The sequence below is a fragment of the Talpa occidentalis genome, unplaced genomic scaffold (genome assembly GCF_014898055.3).
Source record: "Talpa occidentalis isolate TD23 unplaced genomic scaffold, MPIMG_talOcc4v2.1 talOcc4.10, whole genome shotgun sequence".
In the NCBI taxonomy this organism is placed as follows: domain Eukaryota; kingdom Metazoa; phylum Chordata; class Mammalia; order Eulipotyphla; family Talpidae; genus Talpa; species Talpa occidentalis.
The window spans coordinates 26,720,350-26,735,273 of NW_023600993.1; the positions used below are offsets into that span (position 1 = coordinate 26,720,350).

General features: G+C 44.6%; 1 protein-coding gene across 6 annotated transcripts in view; it reads right to left on the minus strand.

Annotated features, from left to right (window-relative positions):
• TRANK1 (tetratricopeptide repeat and ankyrin repeat containing 1) overlaps window positions 1-14,924 on the minus strand; it is a 95,410-nt gene that overhangs the window by 66,927 nt on the left and 13,559 nt on the right. For all 6 annotated transcript variants that reach the window (XM_037526223.2, XM_037526197.2, XM_037526181.2 and 3 more), the window contains exons 2-7: window positions 14,293-14,424; window positions 11,272-11,398; window positions 5,732-5,882; window positions 4,294-4,412; window positions 1,242-1,325; window positions 878-1,016 (exon numbers count right to left, since the gene is read on the minus strand). In XM_037526223.2, the coding sequence (XP_037382120.1) occupies window positions 878-1,016; window positions 1,242-1,325; window positions 4,294-4,412; window positions 5,732-5,882; window positions 11,272-11,398; window positions 14,293-14,423 (751 nt within the window). In that variant the 5' untranslated portion in view covers window position 14,424. The remainder of the gene's footprint in view (window positions 1-877; window positions 1,017-1,241; window positions 1,326-4,293; window positions 4,413-5,731; window positions 5,883-11,271; window positions 11,399-14,292; window positions 14,425-14,924) is intronic.

Below are 14,924 nucleotides of genomic sequence, written 5' to 3' on the forward strand. Positions count from 1 at the left end.
AATATTTCTTTTGGATCCCTCAGTCGGTGGAATAGATAACAACAGGGCAAATCTGGCTAAAGCAGAGAAGGTAGCCCAGGTCTTCAAGACCCTGCTCACTACCCAGCACCTCAATATGGTGGAGATGATCCATTCCAGAAAAGGAAGACTGCCTAAGCAAGTTCTTTTGTCTCTCTAGCTCTAAATGGTATGGATAACCTCCAACAGTAATGTCATATATGCTTCGAAAAGACAAACAAGCTTCTGGTTAAAGTGTGGGTGTATATATATTTTAATAATAAAATTAAAATATATTTTAATAATAAAATTAAAATATATTTTAATAAAATTTAAAAATTTAAAAAATTTAAAGCCTATAGCCAGGTGACACTTTTTTTTTTTTAAAAAAAGATTTTTATGAAAATAGGAGTCCTTTAAAAAAACCACAATTGAACTGTATGGGCAATAGCCAATATTCCCTTGGAGACTGCCCCCACTCCATCCTACCCCCACCCCTGAGCTGCCTTTGTCAGAGGAAGTAAACTCCATGGTCCTCATGGGGGCTCTGGCCAGCAAAGGCTGGCTGTCCCAAGTCTCCTCCTTGGCAGGAACTGTCTAGAAACAGAATTCTTTCCACTTGGGCTTCATGCAGCTACCAGGTCCCAGGAGAAATAAAATGATGCTGCTTTCCTGCTGCCTTCATTCATTTGAATAATTGAATCATTTGCATAATCGAACATTTAAATAACCAATTATTTGAATAATCAAATATTTGACTATTCAAATGATTTGAATATTCTACAATCAAGTGATCACATTCTGGTTTCGATTGTGCTTAGCAGATTCCAGGAGCTCAGAGCTGGAAGGGCAGCCTGGAGGGTGTATTGTCGGAACTCACTCGCTTGGATGCAGAGTCTCATGAGGGCATGAAGTGGGTACGGTCCTATGGTCTCAATATTTGCACCCAGGGAGATGAGCCACTGGACTAACTTGGGAACCTCTTCCATTTTCTCATAAAATCCAATAAAGACATATTTCTGGAAAAGAGAAAAGAAAAACCACAAATGCATGGAAGGAATCATAGAAGTCACTACATCAATATGAAATTTTAAACTTCTTCCATAAAGTTTGGAATCAGTGAAATCTGGATTAGTTATGGCTCAAAGCTTATTTTTATAATTAACAAATTTGTGGCAGGAAGCTGAAGGGGAAGATGCAAACCTGAGTGGCTTGACTTGAAACCATGATTCAAGCCACCTTACCTCAAAGAGACTTTTCAGTGATAAGCCTGGGACATGGATATTTCTTGGTAGTCGGTCCTTTTTTGCTGACAGTAGTAGAAATGACTGATGGAAGGGAAGAAAAAGAAAATGTTGGAGTAATAAAGTCCTCCAAACAGGTTATTAGAGCACAAGTTATCTTAATCTTTAACAGGAACAACAAAACAAAACACCCTCTAGCGCTATCTCTTTTTTAAGCTACCTGCCAAGCTTTTCAGCTTAAGCCATAATAATCATGAACCCTTGAACAGTCTAGCTGGCTTCCTGTTCTTGCTGTGAGCTAAGCTTCCTCCACACTTTCTCAAAGGCAGCTGAGGACAGGAGCTGATATCAAGCACATTACAGAGAACATAATAGCAGTGGGGTAAAATAATTTCCTGCAAAGTTCTTAAAGCTTAGCAGGCAAAAGCATCAAATCCTTCAGAAAACCCCATCCTATGGTCTCACTCATAGCAGGAATCTAGAAAACTTAAATAAGGGACCAGGAAAATGAATATAAGAAAGTGAAAATCAAAATCAACAAAAAACTATGAACCAGAGACACTTTTTGGGGGGTGGGGTGCGGGAGGGGAAGGATTGGGGTCAGAATGGGGCGTTTGCAATTGTATGGGGGAATATAAAAATAAAATTTAATATTTAAAAAAATAAAAAATAAAAATAAAAGTTGAAATGCCAAAAAAAAAAAAAAAAAAAAAAAAAGAAAACCCCATCCTAATCAATTCATTAGCTCATGGGTGTTTCAGAAGTCCCAAGTATTCAGGGTCCATAAGACTCTACTGAGCAGAGCTGCACCTGGTCCCTATCACTAGAGAGAGAGCTCACTGGACACATCCTTACCCAGCTCCTGGTTCTGTAGCCATATTAGTAGCTGGAAATTGACCAAGTGATAGCATTTACACTATAGGGATTGGCAAGTGCAATAAATTGGTACTTTTTTTTTTTTTTTTTTTTGCAGAGAGCCAGTTAAAACCACTAACCCTATTTAAATTCACTGAAGAAACTGAATGCCAGAGTAGTTAAGCAATTTTTCCTAGGTCACACAGAGAGTACATCCCAAGAGACCCCTGCTGAGATCATCCAGTTATGCTAACAACCTTATGGGGTGCTCTTGTTTTTGGTGATTTTCTGGATTGCCAGCATCAGGAAGCACAGCAGACCCTTTTAACTAAACCCCAGCCTAGACTGGCCCATTCTCATGAGTGCTTCTAAGCCACCATCAGATGACTACTATTCTTGGGGGACTTGGCATATGCCAGGCATTACAAAACTCCTTTAGCTCAGTGCCTGGCACACTGTAAGCCCCCAATAAACATTAGCTGATATTCTTAGGAGGTGCTCTTGGCTCATTATTTCTAATCCTTCTAATCCCTGAGGGAACAGGTTTACATCCTGCAATTTATAAATGAGGAAATGAAACTCAGAGGGAAGTAGTTAGCCCAAAATAGCAAGTAGAGGATTAGGATTCAAGAGGATATCTGTGGGCCTCCCCTAGTGACGCAGAGGTTGAGCGCTGGGCTGCGAAGCTGCCCACAGCCTCTGCAGCGCCGGTTCGATCCCCGGCCACCGGAGAGGGTCTCACATGGCGCGCAGACCTCTCCTGACGCGCCCGCTGCTCCCCTCAGCAGTGTACTTCGGTCCTTCTGCCTGTTCTGTTCCCCACTCTGCTCTGGTGAATTCTCTCACCCTCCCGTGCTTCTGACTGTACCCAGTGCTTGTATAAATAAATAAATAAATACATCTTAAAAAGAGAAGAAGCAAAGCACTTCTTATTTAAAAAAAAAAAAGAAGGTATCTGCATAACACTCAGGCCTAGTCTCCACAGTCCACTTTGCTACTCGACTGTGGCCCTGGCCTTGGGCCCTAGGGCCTCATTTTTCAGCTACCCACATGTTAGCAGCCCCTTAAAGTTCTACAAAAATCCTCTGGGCAGCACAGGCAGGTCATCTGGGCCCACACTAGCAAATGCAATTGTAGGGTAAGGAAAAATGTCAGGCTTTTCTGCCCTCCTGCCATCAGGATAGATGATGGATCCTTGAGGTCCTGAATGCATGCCTGATGGCGGGCACCTGGAATAGGGTGTGGGCATAGGTAGATGGGATTCACCTGGGCTAAGACTGTGCTTTTAAGGGCGGCGTCACGGGGACGCCAGCAGCAGCAGAAGCCAAAAGAGAAGCCGAGAGAGAAGCTGAGAAGAAGCAGCAGAAGCAGAGAACGCCAGAGAGCCCAGATAGAGTGAGGATTTGCTGGGGGTTGGGAGGACTGCCAGCCTCCTGGCCCCCCAGCACCCCTGCCTGCCATATGCCTGGTGAACCCCAATAAAAGACCTGCAAAAAACCACTGAGGACTCTGACTCCTCCTTTACCCGGTCTGCATGGGATCCTAGAAAACCTGCACTGTGTCCTGTCCTGCCCTTACAGCAATATAAAAAGAATTATGAAGATGAACATACAATTGTTTATTTTCCTCATTCCACATTACCACTATCACCTAGACTTTACATTTTTTTGAAGACAAGTGACACAGCAAGACATGAGGTTGACACAAACTGAGTATTTTTCCTATCTTAAAAAGAAATAGAGGGCCTCCCCTCATGGCGCAGTGGTTGAGTGCTGGGCTGCGAATCTGCCTGCATCCTCTGCAGTGCCGGTTCGATCCCCGGCCGCCTGCGAGGGTCCCACATGGCGCGACAGACCTCTCCTGCCATGCCCCCTGCTCCCCTCAGCAGTGTATTTCATTAGTCTGCCCATTCTGTTCCTGGCTCTGGCTCTGGTGAATTCTCTCACCCTCCCGCACTTCTGACTGTACCCAGTGCTTGCATAAATTAATAAATCTTAAAAAAAAAGAAAAGAAAGAAACTAGTAAGTTAATATATCTCAGCAACGTGCCATCTTTGATGATATTACAGTTATAAAGTTATTTGGTATCAATAGAAACATATAAGAAATTATAATCTCCCAAGACCAGCAGAGAAATCTCCCAAAGCCAGCATCAAGAATCTATTTTCCCTACAAGACAGCCATGTCCTTTTACTTACATGCCATAATCCTTTCTTTGACAATTTTTCTATTACAGATCGCCACACTTCTGTTGAGAATCCAGCTGTGAAAATACGGTCAAAGCAGGGCAAGAAACTTTGCAAAACAAAGGGATCACCTGAAAGAAAATTCCAAAAGAAGATTTTAAATTGGGAAAAAGTCTAAGTAGACCATTTGGGAAAAGTCCTCCAATTAGTTCTACACAAAGAAATATGGTAAATTTAAAGATAATCAGGACGAAGATAATCAGGATTGTCATGTCATTTTCAAAATAGAAAGCTCTACAGAATCAAAGTAGCCAGCATTTTAAGTTCACTCTTAAAATTAACCTCTTAACTAAGAGTTGGCATCCTGTGAGTTAACACTCTTTCTGTTTGCTAAGCCCACTGATAAGTGCTTCTATTAATCCCTCCAACCAACCAGTAAAATAGCGCAACCAATCTCCATTTACAAAGGAGTAAATGGAAGGTTAAGGGACCCACTTCCTTTAAAAAAGGTAGGAGAACCAAATAAGACATCAGTGTAAAAAAATAATAATACAAACAACAAAACAAAAACAGATGTTTATAAATCACAAACATCCTGCAGGGGAGGAGGAGGGAGAGGGATCTAGAGGGAAGGAGGGAGGAGCACAGGCAATGTGGTGATGGTGCACGGGTGCACTGGTGAAGGAAATTCTATGGGGACTACACTTGAGCGAGTCGGGGGAAACAAATATTGTTTAAAAAATGAACAATGATGTAAAAAATAAAGGGGAAAAAAAGAAAGGTGTGACAAGTATTTTCACTCAACCCATGAGAAACTATGACAAATGAGGTCAGGTTTCATGGTGGATGGTGCAGCTAGTTCATGGCAAAACGATGATAACCGAGGGATCCATCGACCTACTGTGTCTCATGATCCTCAAGCCTCAACTCATTTCTCAAATTCATGCACGAGAACATACAAGGGAACAAGTCAGGTGTCAGAATAATATGGCACCTCTTCCAGGGCTATCAATTCCCAATGATGGGTAAAGAGCACATGTATTGTATGAAAGCATGCAAAATTTCCATAAATATATTTTTAAATATTTAAAAATACCTGAAAATCATGGGGAAGAACAAATAGCATATAAAACAAGGATTATAAGTAGGGAAATCTCTTTGAATAGCAATACAGAAAACTTAAGAAGTCTGAGACAAAATTTGGAAAGTCTGAAGTCAATTGTGCAAAAGAACTTAGTTGTTTTTACAAAGGCATGAGCCAGCCAAACTTTCAAAATGTTTCCCTATGTGGAAATCAGTTTCATTCTAATCAGTTTCAAACTCCTTAAATCAGCCACAGAGAAACAACTTGGAATTATTTCCCTAGGAGCCCAAGTCTCCAGAAGCCAGTCAAATAACAACAAGGACTTCTTTTAAAAAACAAGGAAAAAAAAAAGAAAAAGCAACTTACTGCCCATGGTAGTGAAGATTCCCACAAGGAAATCAGCAACCTGGGACTGGTCTTGGTTGCCTTGCAGGAGGCGTAGACCCTCGAAAAACATGTGAGCAGCTTCGTAAGGCTGGACCAACCTCAACAAGGAATAACCAGCACGATAATATCCCTGGAACAGGAAAAAAGCAAAATTGAATACACCCATCTCTTCTAACCTGCTGCTGAAAGGGAAGACAAGATTGATGGCATGGAGAAGAGGATTCTAGGGGTCTCGCTTCATGTAAACACAGGTTTCTAACAAGCTCTGGACAAGAATTTCCCCATTACATTCTGTGCCACTTTTTTTTAACTGCCAAGAATCACTTTCCAATCCATGATTTATACTGCATCTAAAATATGGCACAGAGAAGGAAGTGGGCCTGGTTCCAATTATATGTGTGGTTTATTTATTCACGCCTCAAACCACAGCCTGCGGGTAAAGAGAAGAATGAAAAAATCCTATGGCTTTGGTAATGGTCAGGAAGAGAAGGAGATTGTCATGTAAACACAAGTGTTCCTTGCTCCACTCAGTCAAAGTTAATACAATTTCCACTGGTTCTGTAGGGGGGAATCGTAGTTATAGGCATTGAGATTTACAGAGCTCTACATTATAGGCATTATATGGCAGAATTTTTTTTATTTCCATAGAGCTAGGATAATTACAGTGATTAACAGAAGAAAATTATCTGATTCTGCCTGTATATCAACCCTAGGACTCTTGCGTAGGAACAAAATGATACTGCCTTCCCTACTCTTGCTAAGTGAATTGGCATCAACACCTTCCAAAGCCATTTTCTGTCTCAGATAACAGAAGGTGTGCGTCAACAGCGTTCACAGAAAAGCAAGCACTTCAAAATTACACTTACCACCAAATCTCTGAAAATTTATTGATTTGTTTTAACTTTCATTTAAAAATCAATTAGAGGGCCTCCCCGGTGGCGCAGCGGTTGAGCGCTGGGTTGCGAAGCTGCCCGCTGCCTCTGCAGCGCCGGTTCGATCCCTGGCTGCTCCCCGGCCACCGGAGGAGGGTCCCACATGGCGCGCAGACCTCTCCTGCCGCCCGCTGCTCCCCTCAGCAGTGTACTTCGGTCCTTCTGCCTGCTCTGCTCCCAGCTCTGGCTCTGGTGAATTCTCTCACCCTCCCGCGCTTCTGACTGTACCCAGTGCTTGTATAAATAAATAAAATAAATCTTTAAAAAAAAAAAAAAAAAATCAATTAGAGTTGGGCCTCCCTGGTGGCGCAAGGGGTTAAGCACTGCACTATGAAGCAATCCACAGCCTCTGCAGCACCAGTGTGATCCCCAGCTGGCCAGGAAGCAACCCACATGGCGCAGCAGACCTCTCCAGTCTCGCCCACTGCTCCCCTCAGCAGTGTACTTCGGTCAACCTGCCTGTTCTGTTCCCCACTCTTGTCTCTGGTAAATCCTCTCGACCCCTGCATCTCTGGCCTGTACCCCAGCTCTTATTTATTTATGCATAAATAAATAAATAAATAATCTTTTTTTTTTTTTTTTAAAAAAAAAGTCAGTCTTGACAGCAATTGGAACAAAGAAATTAATGTGTGTGGAAGGAGGTGAGGGGCATTAGATTATACCACACCAAAATATGACACTTTGCATGAGGATTATTTTGAGTTGAAAATATCTGACAATCAACTGACGTAGAAAGAAAGCCTTCCCAGAGCGTCTTTTATCTGATTAAAATCAGAACTCTGAAAAGTGGGGACTGCCTTAAAACCTCTCTCCTGGGGAATTTTTATGGCCATGAAAAAGGACAGAAAAAGTTGGCACTGGGAGGGGCCAGCACAACAAGCCTTGCTAAGACAGCTCTTAAACTTCCATTAGCTCCCCCATTTATTGACCTCCCCACCTTTAGAGGCCTCTAAAAGCCTAAAACTCCTTCTCTGTCTGGTCACATCTTTGCTATCTATGGATTTTTTTTTTTTTAAGATTTATTTATTTGTGCATACAAGAACTTGAGTACAGGCCAGAGGTTGGGGGGAGGGAGGGCGTGAGGATTCACCAGAGACAGAGTGGCGAACAAAACAGGCAGATTGACAGAAAAGCACTGCTGAGGGGAGCAGCGGGCGAGACAGGAGAGGTCTGCTGCACCATGTGGGAATCTCCCTGGCCAGCCGGGAATTGAACCCGTGCTGCAGGAGGCTGCGGACAGCTCCTCAGCGCTGTGCTCAACCCACTGAGCCACCAGGGAGGCCCTATCTATGGATATTTGTTTAAAATGGTGTGAAACCAAACACAGAATCAGGAAATGACAAAACTTACAAGCTGACAACAGCTCCCCCCTGAGGGGGAGGAAGGGAGTAAAACAAGGCAGGGAAGAGCACAACGGACTAAGGTGATGGCGCAAAGCCGCCATGGTGGTGGGAGAGGTACTGGGACTAGACCTGAGGGGAGAAATCAATACTGTCCAGAAATGAACAACGATGAAAGAAAATAAATAGCAAATTAATAAAATAAAATAAAAACATGTATTTCTAACACAAATAAGTAAATAAATAAAACGGTGTGTCATCTTACTCAGGCCTGTCTGCTCCTTTGGGAGTTTTCAACTTCCTTTCTAGGAAGGCTCATGTCGGGTAATATTAGCACTCAATAAAATTTATATGCTTTTTTCTTTTTTTTAAAGATGTATTTATGTATACATACAAGAACTGGGGTACAGGACAGAGGCGGGGTTGGGGTATGTGTGTGAAAACATTCACCAGAGCCACAGTGGGAAGCAGAACAGGAGGATCTACTGAAAATACACTGCTGAGGGGAGCAGCGGGCGAGCCAGAGGAGGTCTGCTGTGCCATGTGGGTCACATGGCCGGAGCTAGAACTCTTGCAGTAGCTGTGGATTGCTTCACAGTGCTGACGCTTAACCCCTTGAGCCACCAGGGAGCCCCTGCTTTTTTCTTGTTAACCTGTCTCTTGTCAGTCTAATTTGCAGGGCTCCAGTCACTGAACCAAGCAACTGAGGACATTTGGGAGAGGGATGGACAGGGAGGAGGAATGGAGTTATATTCTTTGATGTATTTGATACCAACTGGTTTGGTTAATGGGGCCCGGGCTAAGGGGACTACTTCAATCTCTTGGTATCGCATCCACCTAAGAGCTATCAGTGCAGTCTGCATGGTACACTTCACTCTCTCAAAGGTCTTCAGAGCATTTCTGCAGCTGCCAGCCATGCCTCAGATGGCCTCACTGCTCTAAGAAAAACAGAAACAAGTCCCGCAATGAGATGAACTGCAAAAGCACGTCTTCCAGGAATCTGACCCCGCGCCCTACCTGTCTCACAACTTAACTCTGATGGGGACGGACATCAGCACCTTTTGGTCAAGCTCCCATATATGAGAAGATGATCAAAAGGGGGGGAATTGTTAAATTTATTAAAAGGAGGTCATTAGACTATGGTATCTCTATGGCCGTGGTGGCTTTTAGAAGCAAAAGAAAACCTAGGCCTGTAAAAGGCCTAGAGATCAAAGTACTAAAGACAATCAATCAGTAACAGTCAACTAGACTTTCCTCTACAGCCAATTGATAAAATTCCCTGTGTTGCTTCTGCTTTTTCTCTATGAAGGTCTCTCCCCAAACTCCTGCCTAAATGGACCACCACTTCCCCCGTGGCACTGCCCTCTTCAAATTGATTTTTTTCCTCAAATAAACTCATTAAAACTTTTGACATGCCGGGGCCTCCGTGGTGGCACAAGGGGTTAAGATGCAACCTATAAAGCTACCCATGGCCACTGCAGCACGGATTCAATCCCTGGCCAGGGAGCTACCCACATGGCGCAGCAGACCTCTCCTGACTCACCTACGGCTCCCCTCAGCAGTGTATTTCAGTCAATCTGCCTGTTCTGTTCCCCACTCTGTCTCTGGTGAATCCTCTCACCCCCCCAACACACACACCTCTGGCCTGTACCCCAGTTCTTGTATGTATAAATAAATAAATCTTAAAAAAAAAAAAGGGCCTCCCCAGTAGCGCAGCGGTTGAGCGCTGGGTTGCTAAGCTGCCAGCGGCCTCTAAGGCACCGGCTCGATCCCCGGCTGCTCCCCGGCCACTGGAGGAGGATCCCACATGGCGCGCAGACCTCTCCTGCCGCCCGCTGCTCCCCTCAGCAGTGTACCTCGGTCCTTCTGCCTGCTCTGCTCCCCGCTCTGGCTCTGGTGAAGTCTCTCACCCTCCTGCGCTTCTGACTGTACCCAGTGCATGTATAAACAAACAAATAAAACATGCCTCTATACAAAAAAAAAAAAAAAAAACAACTTTTGACATGCCTCAGTTTATCCTCAACAATATAAAATACATAAATTCCTCTCTCAAGGTTGGAGTGATCTGGAGTCACACCCCTTCACCCACTTCCCCTCGTGTTCTGTTTCCAGCAGCCACACATACAATGCAGATCAGGAAAGAAGTACACAAACTCCTACCCATGAGTGCCAATCACTTTACCTAACAGCTCTTCATTCTCAAAACAACTCAAAGGTATAGGTATTATTTCATTTCACAGCAGGGGAAATGAAGTCATAACTCATCCAAGCTGTTGAAACCAGCCCACTGCAGAGCCCGGGAGAGCAATGGCTGGGCTACGCCCACTATCTCATGGAGCCTCACTATACATGGTTTATACCACTCATTTGATGCTTAATTATATGGTGCCTCGGATGGCACCAGAATTGCACTCTAGTTTAAGGGCTCAGATTTTGCACATGCTTCTCCTTTCTCCAGCTTGACTGTGAATGACTCAAGGGCAGGAATAGGTCTTCCACTTTTCTTGTCTGCCTTGAGCTCTACCCAGAACATGAAGGTGCCTTGCTGAGTGGGCACTCAAAGCATTTTTTTTAGATTTTTATATATATTTTACATCATTCTTCCTTTTTGTACAATGTGTGTGTTCTCCTCTTAGGTATACTCCCCATAAAATTCCCACCACCAATTCACCCATGCACCATTACCATAGTCCCTTGTGCTTTTCCCTCCCCTGTTTTGATCCTTCTCCTTACCCCTGCCTGGCACTCATATCATTTTTGCTGAAAAAACAATCAAATGCTTTTAGTGAGCATTATTAACACCTTTAAGGCTTTCATTGGCCTCTCAAACTTCCCTGATCCCTCCAAAGGGGCTGAAGAAATGCCTTCTGAAGAATCGCTGTCCTATTATCCACCCAGCTTGCTTATGAAATAAAGCTTTGCTAAAACTGAAACTTTCAGACATCAGACAACATGAACAGATGTGTTCATGCTTGGCATGACTCCATCAGAACAAAACTGAGCTCCACCATGAGCTACACAGCACCCCACCCACCTCGAAGCCCAGCTCCACTCGCACTTGGCAAGTGAATTTCAACACCTCTTCCACTCTTCTCAGACACTGCTCACGTGCCCTCTGGGCATCTGTCTGAAGCAGAAGGACAGTTGGATGAGAAGCACTCCCCAAACTTTTGTTTTAAAAAGAAGCGGGAAGAGAGGCAAGTTAAAAGAAAGGAAGCAGCAACCGCAGCCCCAGCTGTCACCGCACCTTTATGTAGGTTGGATCCCACTGGAGACACTCCTTGGCAGCCACAAATGCCTCGTTCCATTTCTCAAGACTGTAAAATGCATTGGATTTGTTGCACAGCAGCACAGCCAAGTCCCTAGGAGGGACCCTGTCAGGAAGAACACACTGGTGGTCATAAAGTTATCTTTTTGCAAATATAGAAAACAATCCTTGAAGGCTACTATTCTGGTGCTGGCTGCTGCCATTGTGAAGGGCTTTCAGCAGATGTCCTGAGTATGCCTACATTATCAGGCCTTCAGTGCCATAGAAAGCCTGAGGGAAGAATAAATCTGCAAAGTATAAATCTGTCCTTCCTCACTCTCAATCCTCTGCTACCACTTGTTAGTGACAAATGTTCTCAACACCTGGGTTTTACCTCCAACTCTCCATAGATCTTTTCATTTTAGGACTGGGAATCCTAAAGATGGAAAGAATGGGAATTCTCCCTGAGCCTTAGCACAGTCCAGATGTGGTAGGAACCACGCCATGCACATTTGATCTCAGTGGAGGCCGAGCTCATCATAGGAAGGGCCTTTCGGAGCATGTGACCACACCATGTGCAGGACCCACAGTGTGTGGGACAGGACAAGCGCTAGGCTCTCAGACAGCCAGGGCCACCCTAACATTCAGGGAGCCAGAGTCAGGGTGCAGTGGGGTGCACATTGCATGTGGCCAAATTACACTGGCCAATGCAGAAACCACCAGCCACAGGTAGTGTGTTCAATTTAAGTTAATTAAAATTAAATGAAACTTAGAACTCAGATCCCTCTTTGTAGTTCCCAAGTTTCAAGTACCCAGTAGCCACATCCGATATCAGAGAACATTTTTATCATCACACAAAGTCTTACTGCAGAGCGCTAGTCCAGGTATTTGAAGGCCATAAATCAAGTTGTTCCATAAAATATGTCCTAGCCTCCTACTTTATAATTGGAAGGCAAGACTCGAATTCAGAACAGTAGGAATGGCGTCAAGGCAGGGTAAGCCAGGCCTGCGCTCCTGACCACAACCTCTTCTCCTTCCACTTCACCCTTTGTCTTGCACTGCAGGAAGCCCAATTCCAAGCTCTGTCCATACCCCTGAACTTGGCCAACCCTCAAAGGAACTGACCGAATGAAGCTGAGCCCCGGAGAGACACCATCCCTACCTGGGAGCCTTCCACTGCCCCATCCTTCTGCCCTAATGAAACACCTGCTCAGTAAACCACATGCACCTAAACCCTACGCCAGCTGAGAGCAGCAGGAAGACAAGCAGCAGGTGATGGGCAAGGGGAACAGTGTCAGGAATTTCCCATGAGAGGCGACATGTGGCAGGTTCAGGGGAAGTCCCAGTGGTGGCAGCAGCTACTAAGTGGGGGGCTGAGATTTGAGCACTCAGTGTGGGGTCAGCCTATGGCCATCACCACTATACAACACTCTATCTCTGAGAAAACTCAATGTTCTGGCCTGAATGAGAAGCTCTTGGTCCAGCTTTGACACAGTTCTGGTCTGAACTAGGAGGGAGCAGAATCACCGTACTACAGGCCCATGCCAATTCATACTCAATCGAGTCCAGCTAGCATGTAGACACCAAGGTGACAGGAGGTAGGGTGTGGGAGTATTTAACTCAGTGTTTATAAATACTCATGTTTATAAATACTCATGTTTCAGTATTTAACTCAGTGCCATTTCCTAATAGGCTGCGGGCACCCCCACAAATGTTGACATCTGTTTCCTCTAATACCACTGTGTAATCTAGGAACCTCTGGGGGAGGGAGACCCAAAAACAGTTCAGGTAGTCCATAAGGACAAAATAGTTTCACTGAATACATTCCCAAACAATGTTACCTTTTATGGCAAAAGGGACTTGCCAAGGTGATTAATTTATGGATCTTGAGATTATCCTGGATTATGGTACAATCACAAGGATCCTTACGAGAGGGAGACAGAGGGAGACATGGCTACAGCACAGAAGACGATGTGATGACAGAAGCAGACTGGCAGGATGATGCTTTGGAGATGGAGGAAGGGCCCACAAGCCAAGGAATAGAGGCAGTCACTCAAAGCTGAAATAGGCAAGGAAATAGACTCCCCTCCACAAGGAACCAGCAGATTGTTAGCCTTGTAAGACTCATTTCGGACTTCTGACCTCCAGAACTGTAAGATAACAAATTTGTATTGTCTTGAGTCACTTAAGTTTGTGGGTAACTTAAAACTGTGGCAACGGAACACTAATACAACAATCATCCTAAGACAACATGCACCTTTTTCACGAGCATTCGCTCACAGGTGTACAGGGAATTTTCCAGAGGTTACATGACTCTCTCATGAGGTATCATAACAGGGGGATTGGAGACGCAGATATAAGTAGTTTTCTATTGACCCAGATATTACAAAGCTTTGCAAAGATTTGAATGTAACACTTCTCACTCATTTTTTAGCTTTGGAAAATAGGCTTATTTTTCACTGTGTTACATTAACACATAATTGACACTGTTAAATGGGTAAATATATGCATATTTGCATTTTTCCCCTCAGTTTTAAGCTCTAATATGGATGATACTGATGGCTACCACCTACCTACACAAAAGCTCTTTGGGGTCCTCCATTATGTGGAAGTTTCTCATGATGCTAAAATGTTTGGGTCGGGGTCTCTGGAAGGCTGAGGGGCAGGAAAAGAGAAGGTGAGACTAAGTTCCTGAGTGGGTGTGTGCAGGGTAAGTGACATGGACACTCAAGCTGGAATGAATGACAAAGAGGCTTGGGGACTTCGGTCATCCCAGCACCACCAGAGAGAAGAGGAAGTTTTACAGTGTTTATCAACAGCCCTTGAGTTTCAGTTTCAATTTCCCGGATTACTCTAGTAGTCTCTGTTCACTATCAGAGTTGACAGGGCAATGGAGATAAAGAGGAAGTGGAGGAGAAAGGAAAACAGAAACACAGTGGAGTTAGAAGAAAACATGAGCAACAGAGTAAGTTACTATTTACTTTAAAAAGAAAAAGAAGGAGAGAAAATCCAAACACTTACCCCCAATGGTATAACTGCAGGAGAATCTGGATGGCTTCATCGTACTTTCTGATGGCCAAAGAAAAGTTCCCATTCCGAAATACCTGGTTGCCAGATTCTTTCAACAGCTCAGCATAAGCTGCCGGGTTCATCCTGTGAGAGAAGGAGGAAGGCTCACGGCCAGGCTCCGGCCCAGCAGCACATCTGCATCACTGAGGGTCGGGAGAGGCGTTGAGTTCGCGCTGGCCCCACCCTCCTGGAGAGGGCACACCCGCGGGCACGCCTCCCTCCGGAGCCGCGACAGGATGTCTGCCAGAGGGGGCCAGCAGATTCCATTTCCATGTTAATGATTGGGGAGAAGGGGAGGAACCCTCTCTGGCGGCACAAGGAGTTAAGACGCAACACTGTGAAGCTATGCGCAGCCACTGCAGCACGAGTTTGATCCCTGGTCAGGGAGATACTTACATGGAGCAACCCACAAGGCGCAGCAGACCTCTCCAGACTCACCCGCTGCTCCCCTCAGCAGTGTATTTCAGTCAGTCTGCCTGTTCTGCTTCCCATTCTGTGGTGAAACCTCTCAGAAACCTCTCACAGCCCCTTCTCCACCCCACCCCATCTCTGACTTGCACTCCAGCTCTTGTATGCATAAATAA